At 43.0% G+C, this 23,903-nt stretch overlaps 1 protein-coding gene across 1 annotated transcript in view; it reads right to left on the minus strand.

Annotated features, from left to right (window-relative positions):
* Window positions 1-303: 303 nt before the first annotated feature.
* Window positions 304-23,903, minus strand: part of LOC109870545 (UBA-like domain-containing protein 1) — a 31,790-nt gene continuing 8,190 nt past the window's right edge. The window contains exon 3 of the mRNA XM_020461102.2: window positions 304-5,237. Coding sequence (XP_020316691.1) covers window positions 4,905-5,237 — 333 coding nt within the window. The 3' untranslated portion in view covers window positions 304-4,904. The remainder of the gene's footprint in view (window positions 5,238-23,903) is intronic.

A 23,903-nucleotide genomic window follows, 5' to 3' on the forward strand; every position in this document is an offset into this window, starting at 1 on the left:
AATGTAGTATCCCCTACCCCCATAGCCAGAAACACATGTACGTTTGCTACAAAACAACAGTATACATTATGAGCACATCATGCAAAGTGGCAAGTTCTGCTTTACAAATAGTATAGTAGTCTGTTTTTTCTGTAGATATGTTTTCCCCTCACCGATCAGCTCTTCCCAAACACAACCTAAAGAAACCCCGCCCACTCCCAAATACCACCCACCAAGAAAAAAAACATATTAAACTATAATGTATCAAACCATGATTTTTATATAATACCCAAATCTGCAGAAACCTTGCAGTGGACAGTTCTATCTTCCAGACCAGGTTAATAGCAAAGCATCACCCCTCGTTGGAAAGAAAAGCTATAGCAGTGAACAATATCATCGTCAACATGAGCAAATACCAGAGCTGAAAAATCACAATTGGTTTAAAAAAAAAAGTTCTGTGTTGTCAAACAGTTGAGAATCCCTGATAGGCTGAAAGAAGTCAGGTGACGACTAGGTGAGGTAAGAAGAGTCCCACCTTACGATGGGTAATGAAAACTAGGTCGCTGTTTCTTCTGCTCTGCTGTGCGTGTGTGTTTGTGTGAGATGGTAACACACTGCACACAAACACGTTCGTGATGAGTAGAGTATAAACACTGTACTGCCAGATCCCCTCTCTCCATGCAGTGCACACACTCTTTATAACATGTTCCTAGTAGAGTATAAACATTGTACTGCCAGATCCCCTCTCTCCATGCAGTGCACACACTCTTTATAACATGTTCCTAGTAGAGTATAAACACTGTACTGCCAGATCCCCTCTCTCCATGCAGTGCACACACTCTTTATAACATGTTCCTAGTAGAGTATAAACACTGTACTGCCAGATCCCCTCTCTCCATGCAGTGCACACACTCTTTATAACATGTTCCTAGTAGAGTATAAACACTGTACTGCCAGATCCCCTCTCTCCATGCAGTGCACACACTCTTTATAACATGTTCCTAGTAGAGTATAAACACTGTACTGCCAGATCCCCTCTCTCCATGCAGTGCACACACTCTTTATAACATGTTCCTAGTAGAGTATAAACACTGTACTGCCAGATCCCCTCTCTCCATGCAGTGCACACACTCTTTATAACATGTTCCTAGTAGAGTATAAACACTGTACTGCCAGATCCCCTCTCTCCATGCAGTGCACACACTCTTTATAACATGTTCCTAGTAGAGTATAAACACTGTACTGCCAGATCCCCTCTCTCCATGCAGTGCACACACTCTTTATAACATGTTCCTAGTAGAGTATAAGCACTGTACTGCCAGATCCCCTCTCTCCATGCAGTGCACACACTCTTTATAACATGTTCCTAGTAGAGTATAAACACTGTACTGCCAGATCCCCTCTCTCCATGCAGTGCACACACTCTTTATAACATGTTCCTAGTAGAGTATAAACACTGTACTGCCAGATCCCCTCTCTCCATGCAGTGCACACACTCTTTATAACATGTTCCTAGTAGAGTATAAACACTGTACTGCCAGATCCCCTCTCTCCATGCAGTGCACACACTCTTTATAACATGTTCCTAGTAGAGTATAAACACTGTACTGCCAGATCCCCTCTCTCCATGCAGTGCACACACTCTTTATAACATGTTCCTAGTAGAGTATAAACACTGTACTGCCAGATCCCCTCTCTCCATGCAGTGCACACACTCTTTATAACATGTTCCTAGTAGAGTATAAACACTGTACTGCCAGATCCCCTCTCTCCATGCAGTGCACACACTCTTTATAACATGTTCCTAGTAGAGTATAAACACTGTACTGCCAGATCCCCTCTCTCCATGCAGTGCACACACTCTTTATAACATGTTCCTAGTAGAGTATAAACACTGTACTGCCAGATCCCCTCTCTCCATGCAGTGCACACACTCTTTATAACATGTTCCTAGTAGAGTATAAACACTGTACTGCCAGATCCCCTCTCTCCATGCAGTGCACACACTCTTTATAACATGTTCCTAGTAGAGTATAAACACTGTACTGCCAGATCCCCTCTCTCCATGCAGTGCACACACTCTTTATAACATGTTCCTAGTAGAGTATAAACACTGTACTGCCAGATCCCCTCTCTCCATGCAGTGCACACACTCTTTATAACATGTTCCTAGTAGAGTATAAACACTGTACTGCCAGATCCCCTCTCTCCATGCAGTGCACACACTCTTTATAACATGTTCCTAGTAGAGTATAAACACTGTACTGCCAGATCCCCTCTCTCCATGCAGTGCACACACTCTTTATAACATGTTCCTAGTAGAGTATAAACACTGTACTGCCAGATCCCCTCTCTCCATGCAGTGCACACACTCTTTATAACATGTTCCTAGTAGAGTATAAACACTGTACTGCCAGATCCCCTCTCTCCATGCAGTGCACACACTCTTTATAACATGTTCCTAGTAGAGTATAAACACTGTACTGCCAGATCCCCTCTCGCCATGCAGTGCACACACTCTTTATAACATGTTCCTAGTAGAGTATAAACACTGTACTGCCAGATCCCCTCTCTCCATGCAGTGCACACACTCTTTATAACATGTTCCTAGTAGAGTATAAGCACTGTACTGCCAGATCCCCTCTCTCCATGCAGTGCACACACTCTTTATAACATGTTCCTAGTAGAGTATAAGCACTGTACTGCCAGATCCCCTCTCTCCATGCAGTGCACACACTCTTTATAACATGTTCCTAGTAGAGTATAAGCACTGTACTGCCAGATCCCCTCTCTCCATGCAGTGCACACACTCTTTATAACATGTTCCTACTAGAGTGTAAACACTGTACTGCCAGATCCCCTCTCTCCATGCAGTGCACACACTCTTTATAACATGTTCCTAGTAGAGTATAAACACTGTACTGCCAGATCCCCTCTCTCCATGCAGTGCACACACTCTTTATAACATGTTCCTAGTAGAGTATAAACACTGTACTGCCAGATCCCCTCTCTCCATGCAGTGCACACACTCTTTATAACATGTTCCTAGTAGAGTATAAGCACTGTACTGCCAGATCCCCTCTCTCCATGCAGTGCACACACTCTTTATAACATGTTCCTAGTAGAGTATAAACACTGTACTGCCAGATCCCCTCTCTCCATGCAGTGCACACACTCTTTATAACATGTTCCTAGTAGAGTATAAACACTGTACTGCCAGATCCCCTCTCTCCATGCAGTGCACACACTCTTTATAACATGTTCCTAGTAGAGTATAAACACTGTACTGCCAGATCCCCTCTCTCCATGCAGTGCACACACTCTTTATAACATGTTCCTAGTAGAGTATAAACACTGTACTGCCAGATCCCCTCTCTCCATGCAGTGCACACACTCTTTATAACATGTTCCTAGTAGAGTATAAACACTGTACTGCCAGATCCCCTCTCTCCATGCAGTGCACACACTCTTTATAACATGTTCCTAGTAGAGTATAAACACTGTACTGCCAGATCCCCTCTCTCCATGCAGTGCACACACTCTTTATAACATGTTCCTAGTAGAGTATAAACACTGTACTGCCAGATCCCCTCTCTCCATGCAGTGCACACACTCTTTATAACATGTTCCTAGTAGAGTATAAACACTGTACTGCCAGATCCCCTCTCTCCATGCAGTGCACACACTCTTTATAACATGTTCCTAGTAGAGTATAAACACTGTACTGCCAGATCCCCTCTCTCCATGCAGTGCACACACTCTTTATAACATGTTCCTAGTAGAGTATAAACACTGTACTGCCAGATCCCCTCTCTCCATGCAGTGCACACACTCTTTATAACATGTTCCTAGTAGAGTATAAACACTGTACTGCCAGATCCCCTCTCTCCATGCAGTGCACACACTCTTTATAACATGTTCCTAGTAGAGTATAAACACTGTACTGCCAGATCCCCTCTCTCCATGCAGTGCACACACTCTTTATAACATGTTCCTAGTAGAGTATAAACACTGTACTGCCAGATCCCCTCTCTCCATGCAGTGCACACACTCTTTATAACATGTTCCTAGTAGAGTATAAACACTGTACTGCCAGATCCCCTCTCTCCATGCAGTGCACACACTCTTTATAACATGTTCCTAGTAGAGTATAAACACTGTACTGCCAGATCCCCTCTCTCCATGCAGTGCACACACTCTTTATAACATGTTCCTAGTAGAGTATAAACACTGTACTGCCAGATCCCCTCTCTCCATGCAGTGCACACACTCTTTATAACATGTTCCTAGTAGAGTATAAACACTGTACTGCCAGATCCCCTCTCTCCATGCAGTGCACACACTCTTTATAACATGTTCCTAGTAGAGTATAAACACTGTACTGCCAGATCCCCTCTCTCCATGCAGTGCACACACTCTTTATAACATGTCCCTAGTAGAGTATAAACACTGTACTGCCAGATCCCCTCTCGCCATGCAGTGCACACACTCTTTATAACATGTTCCTAGTAGAGTATAAACACTTGGACAGATGAAAAGAAAAGAGAGAGCAGAAACAGTTGCTGCCTTTTAAGTCCTTGTCTCAGAAAACATCAGAAGTATAATCCTTGGACTTGAAGATTTTTTGTTCCATACATTTCTCTTATCTATGCATTTACTGAGAATATTTTTTTCTAAACAAAGATTTCAGTTGCTCTCTTTCTTATTACTAAGTGTGTGCGCTTCTTTAAAAAAAAAAAAGTTTGATTTCTTATTTGCATTGTTTCCACTTCTTGAATTGTCCACGTTTAGTACTTGCTTGGTTTTTCTTGGTTTGTGTAGCTGTCTCTATCTCCACCCTACCATCCTCAATTGGAAAGAGACACACCTTCACTTTCCTCTTCTCACCCCCCCCCCCCCCCCCAGGGCCGTCTAGTCCTGGCCCCTCATCTCTCGGCCTCCATGGCCACACTCGCCTTCTGTTCGGTGGCTGGGTGCTGGTGGGGGTTAACGGTGACCCCCGTGGGCCAGACTGCGGGGTTGGAGGGGGGCTGCGAAGGGGGCTGCCCCTGAGTCCAGAGTCCCTGACCCTGTGGGCCACTCATGGGCATGGGGAGTGGGGGCACGCCCCAGCAACCGTGTGGAGGAGGGGGAGAGGTGGCCATGGAGGCCATGGGGCTGCTGGAGGTAAAGCTCTCTGAGGCCTTGAGACGGGAGAACATGGTGAGGGCGTCAGGGAAGTTGGGCGGGGTGGCCGGTGTGTTGGCTGGGGTGCACATCTGGAGGAGAGAGATGGAGAGAGATTTTAGGGGGCGAGAAGACGTACGGAGGAGCACATCCATATACATCATTATCATCATTATCATTATCACACTTATCACTATACGTTTCACACTATCACTGCCGCGCATCCAGTTTGTTTCACACCATCACTACATCCAGGATGAGGATGCCTGTATATCTAAGCCTGTATAAGGTCCGTCCAAAACAGAGAGAGGAATGTAGGGGGATCCTGTCCTCTCTCTCCCTGAGGATCCTGATGACATTCCTCTCCTCCTCTCTGTTCCTCCTCTCTGTTTTGTTCCTAACAAGGTTTTTTTTGTGTTTTTTTTGTACACATTACAAATATCAGGCACAAATATTCATTCTACAAATGATCAGCAATCAACAACTTACATCACTGAATCAAACACGTCCAACACAAAACAAAGCCCACCGGTAAAAACAACAGACTCCAAACACATGATCTCATAATGATTCAAGAAGATGTCATTATTTTTGTTATTAAGTAGGGATAATGTGTTAACTAGATGATTCAATTAAATCAAATATTTGTCATTTTGGTATAGAATTCTGGAATTGTTGATTGTGTATTTGTGTATTGATTGTGTATTTGGCAACAAGAATGTTTTAAAAAATCACAATCATTTCAATGGTCTTGTCATCATCGCAATAGTAGCATAGTATAACCTTCATGTCAAAAACATGGGTAGTTGTCTAAAAGTTGCTAGGTTTTCCCAGAAATCAATCACAGTCTTACACTCATACAGTAGAACCTAGTGTGTCAGATTTTCACCTTTTTTTTGCAGATAACACATATCAACATCGACAAATTTGGACAACATGGAATTACATGGATACTTATGTAAAATCTTAGGAGAGCATTTCCTTAAGTTTGTTTGGTATACAGTATTTGTAAGGCATCAACCAACATGTTACAATATTTTGTTTTACCTCGAGGCATAAATTGGTTCTTTGAATGGAAATGTGTCTTATGTATTTGTTACAAGATTTCTCAAGTAAGCCCAGACTGAGTTCTGGATAAGCTCTGTGATCATCATCAAAGCTAATATTATTTTTCATTAGTGCAGTTAGACCACTGGGAATGGCTTTGATCACATAAATATACTCTCTGAAAAGGTATTGGAAACTCATTCAGTGTTATATTTCCCTATTAACAAGGTGACCCTCCATGACCTCACATCATGTTAGCAGATCACCTGATTGTCACGGTGCCATCTGTGGTAGTAGCTCCTTCAGTGACGACGTTGGTGATGTGGGTGAGGACAACAATGTCAGAAAGAACTCCCCCATATACAGTACAACCCCCTATCCAGCCAAAAACAACATGGACCAACCAACCAGCACCTCCCTGCAGGTCACAAGCCAGGTCAGGTAGATTTAAACACTTTTTTCAGAACACACTCCTCAAAAGTGTTGAGGCAAAAACAAAAAGGATCTCACTCCAAGAGGCCTGGTTGGTCCAGGGCCAGTTTCCTTTACTCCACATAGATAGGCCTATTATTATAGACCTACTGTTTATAGCTGACCTCAACAACAAGCTGTTACACAGGCAGCCCCATAGACCTACTGTCTACTTCTGAAGGAGGGCTCAAAACTGGGGTGCCAGTGAAATATTTATTTGTTGGTAAAATTTGTTTTTGTTTCACTTTTTCTTTATTCAAACAGCAATGGGTACGCAACAATGGGTACGCAACAATGGGTACGCAACAATGGGTACGCAACAATGGGTACGCAACAATGGGTACGCAACAATGGGCATGCAGACCAGGTTTATTCAAACAGCAATGGGTACGCAACAATGGGCACGCAACAATGGGTACGCAACAATGGGCACGCAACAATGGGTACGCAACAATGGGTACGCAACAATGGGTACGCAACAATGGGTACGCAACAATGGGTACGCAACAATGGGTACGCAACAATGGGCATGCAGACCAGGTTTATTCAAACAGCAATGGGTACGCAACAATGGGCACGCAACAATGGGTACGCAACAATGGGTACGCAACAATGGGCATGCAGACCAGGTTTATTCAAACAGCAATGGGTACGCAACAATGGGCATGCAGACCAGGTTTTCAAAAAGTTTAGTCCGAAGTCTTGGTTAAATCTTTGCGACGCTCAATTCAGTCATCATGCGCTGTTTGAATGAACATTTCTAAATGCCTTCTCAAAAGTAACTTCCCAATTACAGTCCATTTTGATGGCAAGGTAGGCCTGCTTACCTGGCAGAATGATATCATGATGATTTGTATCAATCGCGGGGCATTTGTTTTGCTAACTCTGCCATCACACATTGTACAGTACGAAAACACCGCTAGCTAAACAAGGTCTCTAGCTACAATTGAATTAAAAGGGCAACAACACACTCCACATTTTTTGGGTAATGTTTCCCGACCTTAAAAGTGGTCTCCTTAAGCATTGTTGTGGATTTAGATCATCCAGATTTTGTAATTTTTCTATTAAAAAAAAAGTGTGATATTGAGACCGAATACCTCATAAACCTAGAAAAATGTAACTTCAAAAACTGAATTTATGAAAAGATCAAACACATTTTAAGGGCTCTACAACTGTAGTGTCTGTTTAAAAACGCTAACAATAACACCCTTTTTGAGATTGTGCAATCAATGTAATTGTGATACTGTCAAGTTAAAATGTAATTATTTGTGTATGGAGGGTAGGTCATTATAGGCTACTATAGCACTCAGATTAAAGATAACATTTAAATTATGCACGCATCATCCGCTTTCCCGGGCAAGTATTATTTACATTTGGTCCAGTAGCTTTCAGATGGCACTGGCCCTGGGTGCCACTGCCAAATGTACCTGAATGTCAAGCCCTGCAAGGGCATGCTAATTTAAAAGATGTCATTATCCTGGTTCTGTATGGAATGCAGCTACATTATGAGACAGTTATTGTTGCCAAGTAGCGGTGAAAAAATGGTGCGACCAAATCATGTGCTGGTGCTATCAACTGAAAAGGTTTGTCTAAAGACCTGGAACTACAACAAGCCATTATTACACAGCCTTTAACTCCCAACAGCAGGTAAACAAGGTCCAAAGAACAAAACTAGTGTAAGAAAAGCCCAACACGTGATGAATGCTCATTTTGAGAATGTGTCATGTATGCATCCAGATATAGCTCCGATGAGCGGCATGATATGAAGGGTGAGCATGTCTCTGTTGCCCTCTATCAGGAAGTGCTGTGTCATGTCTCCGGTCTATTTCCTGTCCTATGTGTAAAGAGACACCCTGCAGCGAGAGGTAACTTCCTGTCCTTCATGGTTACCCCCTCTACTTCCTCCCTATTCACTCTACTCAGATATCTAACACAGCCACCGTTAAACGGACCACCCCAGATTGTTTTACTGCTGAGCTCACATATGCCCTTCACACACACACACACACACACACACACACACACACGAGCTGGAACGATGAACCAAAAAATGTACGACACCGGCCATACCGATTACTTTTGCTGATATTTTTAGTAGCCTATACTAGAGAAATGTGAAGTTTGACATTTATCAAGTTTGCTAACATGGATGATTGTTAATGGGACAATTGATTGCTACAACCATCAAGTTACTAGAAAAAACTGTGATGTACATTAATAAACGTATCATTCTATTTATCGTTATCGCATCAATTCAGACAATTTATCGCAATATGGATTTTTGTCCATATCGCCCAGCTCTAACGCACGCACACAACAGGACAGAGAGTGATTATGTATTGCTCCATTGGGGAAATTATCTGTTCTCAGTGTAGACAGCACACTGTAGAGGTCTAGTCTCTGTGCCCTCAACCTAGCAGTCATTGTCTAGGTGCTGCTTTTGTTTATCCAAAGAAAAACGAAGCAGGCCTAGCCTAGATGTTTTCGGTGCAGTCCCAAACACTGTCAATATATCCTAAGATGAAGCACATGCTCAGAGAAACTATATGTACAGTTTATTCCCACATATCAGTGGTAGCCAGGCAGCACACACAGGCTAGGACTGTGCAGACGGCAGCATTAAGGGCCTGATGTAAAGCCATAGTAGCTTGATTAGGCTGGCAGCAGATTAAAACTAGGAGGTGTCTGTCTGTGAAGGACACAGTCAGGTAATACTTCAAAAGGCTGCTGGGACAGTGCGTGCGGGCAAAGCATCAAATCCGATTGGCTGAGGTGACTGGGGGCATGTGCATTTAAAATGAGAAAAGCACATTCATGCATGCGCATTTGGGGAAGAGAAAGGCATACCTAGTCAGCTGCATAACAATGCATTCAACGGAAAAGTATCTTCCACATTTAACCCAACCCCTCAGAAGCCAGTTTTTTCAGTTTTTTCATCCAATCAGGGGGAAATGGATGTTACCTAAACTAAGCGAAATGGTGAATATTTGTTCTAGGAGTGTGTTCTAAACACGGCAAACACTGAGGCGTTGCCTTGGGGACGGTCCGTTGCTATGAGGAAGACAGACCTGGTGGTGATGGATAGGACTAGAGCAAGCTTAGACACATCTGTCATTAACTTTCTACAGATCTGTTTACTGAGTGTAGTTTACTGTGGACTCCAATCTGAAGTTTCACCCTGCACTGCTCTAGACATGCCTGCCTGTCTGTCTGTCCAACCAGCCCTCCACTTTGTTGAAGCTTAAGCCTCAGTCGCTCACTCCTCACTGCTCTCTCTGTGCTTCTCCTTGCAAGACTGATGAGCAGTCATTTCCAGTCTGACCGACAACATTCCTGAGTAAAACCCTGTTTACAGGGAGCAATTTGTATTGAATTTGAAAGGAGAAGCAGATATTCCTCCCTATAACTATCCAGCCTGCATTCACAGACTGGAGGGGTTCAAACGTTACCCCTCTGCCTTGTAACGTCACATGAATGCTGCAGCCCTGCATATGATTCAACCACATGTTACAGGTCTCTGTCTCTCCTTCTGGTAACTGTTTCATGTCACCACCTGCAGACAGATCCATTAGTTTAACTAGATAACCACAAAGCTCTGGGTAGAAGTTGCCCTTAGGCACAGACCTAGGATCAGCTTACCCTCCCCGAATCCTAATGCTAATCATTAGGGGGGGAAAAACATCAAACTGACCATAGATCAGTGTCTAGGAGTAACTTCACCTTTCACCATCATTATCTTTCCTGCCACCCACATTTCTGCTATTTTTTTGTTTTATTTAACTAGGCAAGTCAGTTGAGAGCAAATTCGTATTTACAATGACGGCCTACCCCGGCCAAACCTGCAATTGACCCAGCGTCGTCCGTGTTTGGCCGGGGTAGGCCGTCATTGTAAATACGAATTTGTTCATACCTGCCTTCCTAGTTAAATAAAGGTTAAATAAAACATTTTTTTAAATAAATCCTAACCCGGACGACGCTGGGCTAATTATGCGCCACCCTACGGGACTCCCAATCACGGCCAGTTGTGACACAGCAAGGAATCAAATCAAATCAAATTGTATTTGTCACATGCACCGAATACCTTACAGTGAACTGCTTACTTACAAGCCCTTAACCAACAATGCAGTTTTAAGAAAAATACATGTTAAGTAAAAAAAATAAAAGTACAAAATAATTAAAGAGCAACAGTTAAATAACAATAGCGAGGGTATATACAGGGGGTACCGGTACAGAGTCAATGTGGAGGCTATATACAGGGGGTACCGGTACAGAGTCAATGTGGAGGCTATATACAGGGGGTACCGGTACAGAGTCAATGTGGAGGCTATATACAGGGGGTACCGGTACAGAGTCAATGTGGAGGCTATATACAGGGGGTACCGGTACAGAGTCAATGTGGAGGCTATATACAGGGGGTACCGGTACAGAGTCAATGTGGAGGCTATATACAGGGGGTACCGGTACAGAGTCAATGTGGAGGCTATATACAGGGGGTACCGGTACAGAGTCAATGTGGAGGCTATATACAGGGGGTACCGGTACAGAGTCAATGTGGAGGCTATATACAGGGGGTACCGGTACAGAGTCAATGTGGAGGCTATATACAGGGGGTACCGGTACAGAGTCAATGTGCGGGGGCTATATATGTGCAGCAGCATAATGGAGAATGGTGCAGGATTGTTAAAGAGTTCTGTTCCAAAGTCATTGCCCTGTGTTGTGACTAGAGGTCAACCGATTATGATTTTTCAACACTGATGCCGATTATTGGAGGACCAAAAAAAGCAGATGCCGATTTTTATATATTGTAATAATGACAATTACAACAATACGGAATGAACAATGAACACTTTTATTTGAACTTAATATAATACATCAATAAAATCAATTTAGTCTCAAATAAATAATGAAACTTGTTCAATTTGGTTTAAATAATGCAAAAATAAAGTGTTGGAGAAGAAAGTAAAAGGGCAATATGTGCCATGTAAAAAAGCTAACGTTTAAGTTCCTGACCAACAGCGCTGTGAAGCAAGCATTGCGAAGAGCTGCTGGCAAACAGAGTGCTGTCTGAATGAATGCTTACGAGCCTGCTGCTGCCTACCACTGCTCTGTCAGACCAGACTTATTTATAATATAATAACACACAAAAAAACGAGCCTTGGGTCATTAATATGGTAAAATCCGGAAACTATCATTTCGAAAACAGAACGTTTATTCTTTCAGTGAAATACGGAACCTTTCCGTATTTTATCTAACGGGTGGCATCCATCAGTCTAAACATTCCTGTTACATTGCACAACCTTCAATGTTATGTCATAATTATGTAAAATTATGGCAAATTAGTTCGCAATGAGCCAGGCGGCCCAAACTGTTGCATATACCCTGACTCTGCGTGCAATGAACACAAGAGATGTGACAATTTCCCTAGTTTAATTTTGCCTGCTAACTTGAATTTCTTAACTAAATATGCAGGTTTAAAAAAATATATATACTTCTGTGTATTGATTTTAAGAAAGGCATTGATGTTTATGGTTAGGTACATTCGTGCAACGATTGTGCTTTTTTTCGCAAATGCGGTTCTGTTAAATCATCCCCCGTTTGGCGAAGTTGGCTGTCTTTGTTAGGAAGAAATTGTCTTCACATAGTTCGCAACGAGCCAGGCAGCCCAAACTGCTGCATATACCCTGACTCTGTTGCACAGAATGCAAGAGAAGTGACACAATTTCCCTCGTTAAAAGAAATTCATGTTAGCAGGCAATATTAACAAAATATTCAGGTTTAAAAATATATACTTGTGTATTGATTTTAAGAAAGGCATTGATGTTTATGGTTAGGTACACATTGGTGCAACGACAGTGCTTTTTTTTCTCGAATGTGCTTGTTAAATCACCCGTTTGGCGAAGTAGGTTGTCATTCAATGATAAATTAACAGGCACCACATCGATTATATGCAACGCAGGACAAGCTAGATAAACTAGTAATATCATCAACCGTGTGTAGTTAACTAGTGATTATGTTAAGATAGTTTTTTATTAGATAAGTGTAATGCTAGCTAGCACCTTACCTTGTCTCCTTGCTGCACTCGCATAATAGGAAGTCAGCCTGCCACGCAGTCTCCTCATGGAGTGCAATGTAATCGGCCAAGATCGGTGTCCAAAAATGCAGATTATCGATTGTTATGAAAACTTGAAATCGGCCCTAATTAATCGGCCATTCCGATTAATCGGTCGACCTCTAGTTGTGACAGAGTCATTGACTGAAGCAGGATGGTCTGTTTGAGTGGGCGATGCATCTTCTCAACAGAGTAGCTTCTGCTCCTTGTCTCCTCTCCTTCATCGGCACTGCTTTCACCTGTCCAGTCCTTTCAGGTCAGTGCAATTACAGGAAAGGAGATAAGCAATATAATTAACCTGACTATTGGGATGCTTCCTCTGACTATCAGGAACCCTTAGGGCTAGGTGACTAGGACGTCCTGTAGTTCATATAATATTATGGTAGTTAATGTAATTACATGGTTGGTAATGGAATAATTGATGAGTCTCTGTGTACCACCGTAAAACGACAGACAACCTGATAAGACATGATGATGTACAGACTGGCAACGGTGTCTGAATGATAGAAACGAGAGAGACATGAGAGAGAACGGTATAGAGATAAAGAGAGGAGGGAGGAGAGTACTGTATCTGTTAAATGTTTAAAGTAGGAGTGCTCAGTTCTACTATGCAGCACATTTGCAGTGTTCTTTGTTCACACTGCAGCTCTCACTGTGCTATCATATGCAAACAACAAAAATCGTATATTAAACATTCATGAAAATACATGTGTCGTACATGATTTAAAACCTTAACACAAGCATTACGTACATCTTCTAACCAAGCAGAGGTGTCAGAAATAGCGATAAAATAAATCACTTACCTTTGAAGATCTTCATCTGGTTGCAATCACAAGGGTCCCAGCTACATAACAAATGGTCCTTTTGTTCGATAAAGTCCTTCTTTATATCCCAAAAAAGTCTGTTTCATTGGCGCGCTTGACTCAGGAATCCACCGGTTTCCCTCGTTCAAAATGCATACAAATGAATCCCGTAAGTTACCAATTAACTTCTTCCAAACATATCAATGTTCCTAATCAATCCTCAGGTACCCTAATATGTAAATAAATGATACAATTTTAGACGGAGAATCCCGGAGACAATTACTGGAGATAAATAATAAAGTACGCGCCCTCACCAGAATGCGCAACAAACACTACAGCCAAAATGGGAGCCACTTACTAAACTACTTCTAGCTAATTTTTCAAAAAACAAGCCTGAAACTCTTTCTAAAGACTTGACATCTAGTGGAAGTCCTAGGAACTGCAATCTGGGAGGTATTCCTTTTATATTACGTTGACAACCATAGTAACCAAGAGTGAGCTGAACAAAACAAAAATTCTGGATGGATTGTCCTCGGGTTTCGCCTGCCATATCAGTTCTGTTATACTCACAGACATGATTTTAATCGTTTTGGAAACTTTAGAGTGTTTTCTATCCAATACTACCCATTATATGCATAGCCTAGCTTCTGGGCCTCAGTAACAGGCAGATTACTTTGGGCACCTCATTCATCCAAACTTCCGAATACTGCCCCTAGCCCGAAGAAGTTAAACTGTAATTTTTTCTCTTGGTTTTCCGTTAAAACAATACAAAAACTTCATAAAATTCCACATCAATTCACAATGCAGCTGTGCTGCTGCCAGCAACGGTTTGGGACTTACGGTGCGTCCCTTTCAGCATTGCACTTAAACAACTTACTTCTCCTTTAACTTCTCAAAGTATTGACTTTGCTACTGCTGCTGTTCTTTCTCTGCCATTCTTCCAACTGTTAACGACAATGACGTAGTTGTGGAGAGTCGACTCCAAAATAATTGATTCCTTGACTCTTAGAACTCCTAAGATTTTATATTTTTGGAAGAGAGGAGATTGATTAGTTGCCATAATTCAGAGAACAGAAACACTCGCATCTTCCATTGCGAGCTAACTAGGGGCTCAGTATAGGCAGGTCAGCCACCAGGCAGACAGTCAGGCGTAGGTGCTATCTATTGGTAATCAAAAGCTGTATCATTCAATGGAATGCTGCATCTCACAATTTCTTGGCTTGCAATGTCTCGCAACTTCAGTAAAGCTGGGCTTATCATCAATGGAAAAACCTAGGATATTCTACACGCAACAAACTAACGACCGAACACGCACTCGCATTAATTAGTAAAGATAAAGGGAACGGCAAGCCAGTGCAAGGTAGAGAGAGAGAGGAGGGGGCGTACAGTGCATTCGGAAAGTATTCAGACATTTTGTTACGTTACAGCCTTATTCTAAAATGTATTCAATTGTTTTTTTCCCTCATCAATCTACACACAATACCCCATAATGACAAAGCAAATACTGTTTTTTGGAAATTGGAGCAACTGTATTAGATTTAAAAAACTCACATTTACATATACACGTGTTCATACCCTTTATTCTGTACTTTGTTGATGCACATTTGGCAGCAATTACAGTCGAGTATGACGCTACAAGCTTGGCACACCTGTATTTGGGGAGTTTCTCACATTCTTCTCTGCAGATCCTCTCAAGCTCTGTCAGGTTGGATGGGGAGCAACGCTGCACAGCTATTTTCAGATCTCTCCTGAGATTTTCGATCGGGTTCTAGTCTGGGCTCTGGCTGGGCCACTCAAGGACATTGTCCCAAAGCTACTCGTGCGTGGTCTTGGCTGTGTGCTTAGGGTTGTTGTCCTGTTGGAAGGCAAACCTTCACCACCGTCTGGGGTCCTAACCTGCTCCAGAGCGCTCTTCATCAAGGATCTCTCTGTACTTCACTCTGTTCATCTTTCCCTCGATCCTGACTAGCCTCCCAGTCCCTGCCGCTGAAAAACATCCAGCATGATACTGCCACCACCATGCTTCACCGTAGGGATGGTGCCAGGTTTCCTCCAGACGTGAAGCTTGGCATTCAGGCCAAAGAGTTCCATCTTGGTTTCATCAGACCAGAGAATATTGTTTCTCATGGTCTGAGAGTCTTTTAGGTGCATTCTGGCAAACTCCAAGCGGGCTGTTATGTGCCTTTTACTGAGGAGTGGCTTCCGTCTATCCACTCTACCATAAAGGCCTGATTGGTGGAGTGCTGCAGAGATGGTTGTCCTTCTGGAAGGTTCTCCCATCTCCACAGAGGAACTCTGGAGCTCTGTCATTCTTTCGACCTCATGGCTTGGTTTTTGCTCTGACATGCACTGTCAACTGTGGGACCTTATATAGGCAGGTGTGTGCCTTTCCAAATCATGTCCAATCAATTGAATTTTCCACAGGTGGACTTCAAGGTTCAAGGTTTCTGCCCTAGCACTACACAGCTGATTCAAATAATCAACTAATCATCAAGCTTTGATCATATGAACCAGCTGTGTAGTGTTACGTCAATCATAATCATAAAACATAGGACCGAGTTTGGGAAACGAGTTTGGGAAACGCTGGTTTAAACGTTCACACCCCTAACATGCTGACCAGTCCGGACACGTCGCATGCGCGAGCGTCGCCAATTCAATTTAGAAATCCATGTTATTCAATTATTGCACCCACACTGCTTGTGCGGGCCAACGAGCGTCTGCGACACCAAGGGCTAAAATAGAACTCATTCCTATTTGATGCAGATTGCGCTGAAAGTCCTGTCTCTCCCATCTCCTCATTGGTTTATAGAAGCATGTACCCATGTGCCATCTCATTGGTTATACCCACGTGGGTGACTGAAAGACGAACTGTTTTGCCGGTAGTCGTGGTAATACAATGAAAGTTTAGATGCGATCACCATATAAGTTAAAAGATGAAAAAGCCTGGAAGGAGGAGAGGACTAGAAACGATTCGGTTGGCCGTTTTATGTGTGGATGAATTGTCGGAGTAGAAGTCCTTGTGCATTTCAGGTAAAATAACAACTCAATGTTTATATGCCAGGACAAATTAGCTAGCAACAGGACAAATTAACGTTAGCTAGCAAGTGCAAGCTAACTAGCTAAATTGCCATACATGTTTAATGATTTTCGACCTGTCTCCAAAGTTTGTTTTGATATTTTAACCTGCGTGTCCTGATCGTGTTTGGTGTGGGGGGTGCAAAATCAATGTATGCACAATAGCGCAAGATGGCGCACGCGCGCAGCCGGTTTGGGTTCCGTGTGATTAGAACCTGAGTCAACGTGAGAAACGGCCTATAAATTCATTGCTAGTTAGCCTAAATACCCTGGTAAGTCTGTCAGTCAGTCAGGCCTGTAGAACTGATATTCAGCAACACAGTCTGGGATTTTCCATGATCCTTCACAGACACTGTCAGCTGACCCAATGAACACTCACAGTTACAGGTTGGGAAAAGTAGTGTGTGTGTGTGAAACCAAAGAGAACACCACTGCTAATGAACACATCTGCGCCTCGCACTCCCCCACGTGTCTTCAGTCGCTGTGTCGCCTGAGCCAGCCAGCCTGCGTGTGTGTGTGCCTGTGTGTAGGTGTGGTTAGCCAGGCCCAGTGTTCTCGGAAGCGGTGCTCTTGGAAACACGCAGGGCAGCATGCTGGAACATGCTGAGCTCAGGCCAAGGCTCTTCTGATGTGGCTGACTGCCTGGCACTGTGAAAGGCACAAGGAAATACTATACACACTGTGTGGCCTGAATCACAAGATGGCGCCGTGTGTGTAGGTAATAATGTTTCTCGCATTATTACCTACAGTCCTAAATAACTTTTGGATATCAGATCGCCGGTCACTCTCCAGCATTGTGGTCACTCACCAGAAATGTGACTTTCCTGAATTGGATCCTATGTTCTTACCCCCAACCAGCGAGGTTCTCTGTACATCGCACGGACAGGAAGAAAGAACTCTCCGGGAAAAAGAAAGGTGGAGGTGTATGTTTTATGATTAACTACTCATGGTGTTCTTGTGGTAACGTACAGGAACTCAAGTCCTTTTGTTCTCCAATGTGAGTAAGACATTTAAGTGTGTTAACCCTCGCAAGACTGCAGGCCCAGTCAGACTGTATCCCTAGCCGCATCCTCAGAACATGTGCAGACCAGCTGGCTGGAGTGTTCAGACATTTTCAATCTCCCCATATCCCAGTTCATTGTCCCCACCTGCTTCAAGATGTCCACTACTGTTCCTGTACCCAAGAAAGCGAAGGTAACTGAAATAAATGACTATGGCCCTGTAGCACTCACTTCTGTCATCATGAAGTGCTTTGAGGCTAGTTAAGGATCATATCACCTACACCTTACCGACACCTTAGACCCACTACAATTTGCCTACCACAACAGATTCACGGATGACGCAATCGCCATCGTGCTGCAAACTGCCCTATCTCATCTGGACAAGAGGAATACCTACTGTATGTAAGAATGCTGTTCATCAACTACAGCTCAGCCTTCAACACCATAGCACTATCCAAGCTCATCACTAAGCTCGAGGTGGTGAAGGTAGGGAACAACACCTCCACTACGCTGGTCCTCAACAAGGGGCCCCCACAAGGGTGTGTGCTCAGCCCTCTCCTGTACTCCCTGTTCACCCATGACTGCGTGGCCACGCACATCTCCATCATCATGTTTGCAGACAACACAACAGTGGTAGGCCTGATTACCAATAACTACGAGACAGCCTAGAGGGAGGTGAGTTCCCTGGCGGAGTGGTGCCAGGAAAATAACCTCTCCCTCAATGTCAACAAAATGAAGAAGCTGATTGCTGTCTCCTAAAGTCGACAGAGGGAGCACGCACCCATCCACATTGACAGGGCAGCTGTGGAGAGGGTGAAAAGCTTCCAAGTTCCTTGGCGTGCACATCACTGACAACCTGAAATGGTCCATCCACACAGACAGTGTGTTGAAGAAGGAGCAACAGTGCCTCTTTAACCTCAGGAGGTTGAAGAAATTTGTCTTGGCCCCTAAGAACATAAACTTCAACAGATGCACCATTGAGAGCATCCTGTCGGGCTGAATCACTGCCTGGTACAGCATGTGCACCGTCCGCAACCGCAGGGGACTCCAGAGGGTGGTACAGTCAGCCCAACGCATCACCTGGGGCACACTGCCTGCCCTCTAGGACATCTACAGCACTCAGTGTCACAGGAAGGCCAAAAAGATCAAAGACCTCAGCCATGGGCTGTTCTCCATCTAGAAGGTGGAGACATTAGAGAAGCCGTTTTCTCGGTCCAAGTTTTGATGCACCTATCTCCAGGCCATCAGACTGTTAAATACCTTGCCCTGAGCTTTAGTCAATGCTGGTAGCCGGTACTCTACCATACCATTAGACTGCTGCCCTATGTACATTGTCATTGAACACTGGTCACTTTAATAATGTTCGCATACTGTTTTACCCACTTCATATGTACAGTGGAGCAAAAAGTATTTAGTCAGCCACCAATTGTGCAAGTTCTCCCACTTAAAAAGATGAGGCCTGTAATTTATCATAGGTACACTTCCCAGCCTGGTGCAGATCTACAATTTTGTTTCTGGTGTCCTTTGACAGCTCTTTGGTCTTGGCCATAGTGGAGTTTGGAGTGTGACTGTTTGAGGTTGTGGACAGGTGTGCCATTAATACAGGTAATGAGTGGAGGACAGAGGAGCCTCTTAAAGAAGAAGTTACAGGTCTGTGAGAGCCAGAAATCTTGCTTGTTTGTAGGTGACCAAATATTTATTTTCCACCATAATTTGCAAATAAATTCATAAAAAATCCTACAATGTGATTTTCTGGATTATTTTTCTCATTTTGTCTGTCATAGTTGAAGTGTACCTATGATGAAAATTACAGGCCTCTCTCATCTTTTTAAGTGGGAGAACTTGCACAATTGGTGGCTGACTAAATACTTTTTTGCCCCACTGTATATACTGTATTCTAGTCGAGGCTCATCCTATATAACTACTGCTGTACACCTTTTCTATTCATATACTGTCCACATTGTCTATACACACACACCATAATATACGTGTACAAAACATTAGGAACACCTTCCCAATATTGAGTTGCACCCCCTTTTGCCCTCAGAACAGAAGTGTGGGGGGGGGGTTGCAGGTATTACTGTACTGTTGGAGCTAGGAACACCCGCAATAACGTCTGAAAAATGTGTACACACCCAATATTTAATTTAATTTAAACAGATGTAGGCCTAGGCTTTGGAACTATGAGCAAGAACACACACACAGTCATACACTCACACAAACCTGGGGCACACTGCACATTCTTAATACGGGAAAAATAAATTGGATTTCAGTTCATTCCAATGAAAAAGTGTAACTTGTTTCACCAGCCAGACAGACTGCCATAGACACAACGCTGATCTGTGTTACCAACTGAAAAGAATGATCTCTTTTCTCCAAATTATTCATCATCGTTACCCTGTTATTACCCTATTCTACCCTGCTGGAAAACTAAGTGCTCCCCCTTTCTCCAATCCTTATTTCTTCCCACTGTTGCTACCTCACTTCTCTCTCTTCTTCCCTCCTGCCCTGGTGATAAACTGACCATGGGCCAGGCAGACAGAAAGGGATAGGACAATTTCTCTCCCTGCAGCCATTGCAGCAGTACAGTCAGCCATGTTGTGATGATTTATGACTGTGATTGTGCATCTCTTACCATCTGACACACAACCAGTTCTAGCGTAATGGAGACTTCAAAATACAGTTGTGTCTGTGTGTGTGTGTGTGTGTGCTCTTGTTCTTCTATCCTCGAGGGGACCTAAAATCCCCCAAAGTCCCCACGACAGGGTTTCCGTTAGGAAAATGTGGAGCAGGACATTTGACCAGCAGCATTTTAATTTACCGGACCCATAGGCATTGGGTTCGTAACCTGATTAGGGCGTCCACCCACGGTGCTCAGAATGACAGAAATCACATTTAGTTGATAGTAATTCAAGTTAACAGAACATGCAATGTGCGGTCCTTCTTACCTAATTTTGATGCACACTTTGATGTTAAAATGACTGTCCACATTTACTTTTCCTCAGCCAACAAGACGAGTAACTAACAGCAAAATCACTAGCCTATGCCAATCTACTATCCAACATAGTAGAAATGTTTACCTAATCTGTTGGTCAGCTTGTCAAGAAAGAAATAGCCTATTCCAAACAGACTCTGGGACAGTTGTGGGACAATAGATCCCAAATTCATACAACCAGTAGGCCTAGGCTACATAAAAAAAAAGTTCAAAGCAATGAGTTTGATGCAACAGATCAGAAAGTTTAGCTTAAAATGTAGATAAACTATTATTTCTTTACATTTTAAATCGCAGCAATACACACAAGGCTTGTAAGCAACTCACGACTGTTCGTTCCATAATGCAATTAGCGGGAAAACAGTTGTCAACAGCACATGCGAGCGGTTTCATGTGACAGACATGAAAATATCCATTAGAAATGTAGAAAGCTCTAGCATGGGCTGCTTATATGACTAGGATTGTGCCTTTGGCTACTGGACAATGAAAGTTGATATAAAATAATTGCCTCCACGGATTGGCTAAGCTACTTTGAAGCAAGGTAAGACATGGCTCATAATATGTCGTAAAACGTTCCGGTTTCAAATAATGAAGTATATGTTTTCAAAATGCATACTGCCTCCTGCTCATTGCAAAGTGGTGTGTGATGAGCTGATGAAGGCTGCCTTCCATTGCCAATGCATTTGCTGCAGAAGCAGCTCTCACGCTGTCTGACAGATTTGCACTCAAAGGCTCTGTATCTGTATGCTGTACGTGTGTGATAAATAAGATGCATAACGAATATACTGTACACACACTAACGGTTTTGACTTGAGGTTATTCTTGATAGGGGTGCCAGGTAGGTTGTGCCTACCAGAGAAAACATTGGTTTCTCCTTTTGGTTTGGGAGGGAATGAGTCCCATCTGCTCCGTCAAGTCTACACCAATACAAAGGACTCATGTAAAAGTCAGGATGGACATACTGTCATGACTTCCGCCAAAGTGGGCTCCTCTCCTTGTTGTTCGGGCGGCGATCGACGTCACCGGCTTTCTAGCCATCGCCGCTCCATTTTTAATCTATCCATTTGTTTTGTTCCACCCCTGGTTGTCATTCCCTATCACACTGAATGTATTTAGTCCTCTGTTCCCCTCCGTGTCTTTGTGTGAAATAGTTTTGATGTTATGTGGGTATTGTTACGCGCCAGACTTTTGTTTTATGTTCCGTGTTTTGGCCACGTTATATGTACTTATGTGCTTTCGTTTGGACCGGAATAAAAAGTGCGCCTGTTAACTACTCTGCTCTCCTGCACCTGACTTCGCCTCCAGTACACACCCGTAACACATACACTTTTCATAAACCCTTAAAACATTGGAAATAACTTCAAAACAACTATTCTTTTGCGTGGGTTGTATTACCAACATAAATGATCACACACACATAATAATATAACTAATAATGAGTTCTGGATCCTCCAGAAAGGTTCTGTACCACTAAATGTGAATGAATGCAAATGAACCTATAGTCTGATAAGCATAACCAGTCAAATGTATTTATATTGACTATTATTTACATTAATTAAAGCATTCTTTTGCAATGGGATTTTTTCTTCTTCTCCAGAGAATTGGCTGGTGCCAGTTTTATTTATCAGCTTCTCAAAAATAAAATATAGACAAAATGCCTGCTATTACCGGCTAACGTAAACCCTGCTCCACAAGGATAGTACAACAAGAAAATTCTACCTGGTGGGGACATTTCCCACGTCCCCATGAGGACAAAGGCTATTTTAAGATTAGGGTTTAGGTTTAGGGCTACATTTGAGGTTAGGGTTAAAATTACAGTTAGGATATTTTATTAAGGTCCCCAATTAACCGGGGCTACTACTCTTCCTGGGGTCCAAACAGGAAACTAAACACAACAAATAAAATATAATATACATAACACTACATAAATGAAAAATACAATGCAAAATATATAAAAATGCCTGCCTCTTCACAGTCCCTGTTGTGCCGTAAGGTGGTGTTTATCCGTTTTTTAAATCTTATTTTATTTTTGCCTAGAATTTCATTTAAGGTGCTCCAGAGTTGAACTATCATTCATCTTTGTTTGGGGTTACGGGTTACGGTTAGGGTTAGTGTTAGGGAAAATAGGATTTTTAATGGAAATCAATTTTAGGTCCCCACAAAGATAGAAAAACAAGTGCGTGTGTGTGTGTGTGTGTGTGTTAGTTATTGACCGTCTGCTTTGCTGGAGAGGGGTACTGAAAGCAACGTCTCTGATCTATACCTCTATCTGGGCCTTACAACTGTAGTAAAGTGAATGAAGCATCATGTGACCTGGGAAGAGGAAGTGGATTGACTTCCACTACATCACATGTGACCGATAACTAACCTAGACAGCCAGCTACACTAACAACCAGGAAGTACAGTTTATAAAGGCTAATACAACATCAGCTTGTGGATTTGACTACCAGGGGAAATTACTCACTCAAACACAAATATACAGTGTGCAGATATGGATGTCATTGTTCATTCATGTCTTGTGTGATATTGTAGGTCTAGGGCAGGTCTAGATGATCAATGAACAAACCAATAGGCTCCATATGTAATTTTGAGGTCAAATGAACCACTCTTTACAATGCTGGCATTCACAGTCGCTGGCTAACTATCGTCTGGGTACAGTGACGTAGTCAAGAAAGGATTGGACAGCAGAGCATGTTAAGAGTAGTTGAAAGATTATTTCCTGGCACTATGCATACTCTGAGGTTGTGAGGGAGGGGATGGAGGGATGGGGGAGGGAGAGGAATAGTTTCTGGTAACTATATGCATGTGATTTTGTTTCGCGTGTGAATATAAATAGTGCACATACGTACACACACACACACTTCACTGAGTCAGTGGCTTCACCACCTCCCATTCAGAAAGTCTCCCAGCTCATACACCCAGAGACCGACACTATGGCCTCTGTCGAGGCTCTACCAAAACATAGCCAGATAGTTAGCTCTGTGTCTGCAGCCTAACTAGCCCCTGCTGCTCTGAAAGAGTCCATTTTGGGGAAGCCTGAGCCTGGCTTCCTGTTGGAATGTGTTGCGGTGGAACTGTTTGTATGGGCAGAGAGTGTGTGGAGAGGGAAACCGCTGAGGGGAGAGCCAACGAGACACAACAAAAAGGCAAATCTAAACATGGCCGAGCACAGGCCGGCTGCTTAGGACCAGAGTCAGGAGGGGCAGGGGCAGTGTTAATTTTGGCAGATATTTTAGATTTTGTTTAAATCTAACAATACC

Source organism: Oncorhynchus kisutch, linkage group LG25 (genome assembly GCF_002021735.2).
Source record: "Oncorhynchus kisutch isolate 150728-3 linkage group LG25, Okis_V2, whole genome shotgun sequence".
Taxonomy (NCBI): Eukaryota; Metazoa; Chordata; class Actinopteri; order Salmoniformes; family Salmonidae; genus Oncorhynchus; species Oncorhynchus kisutch.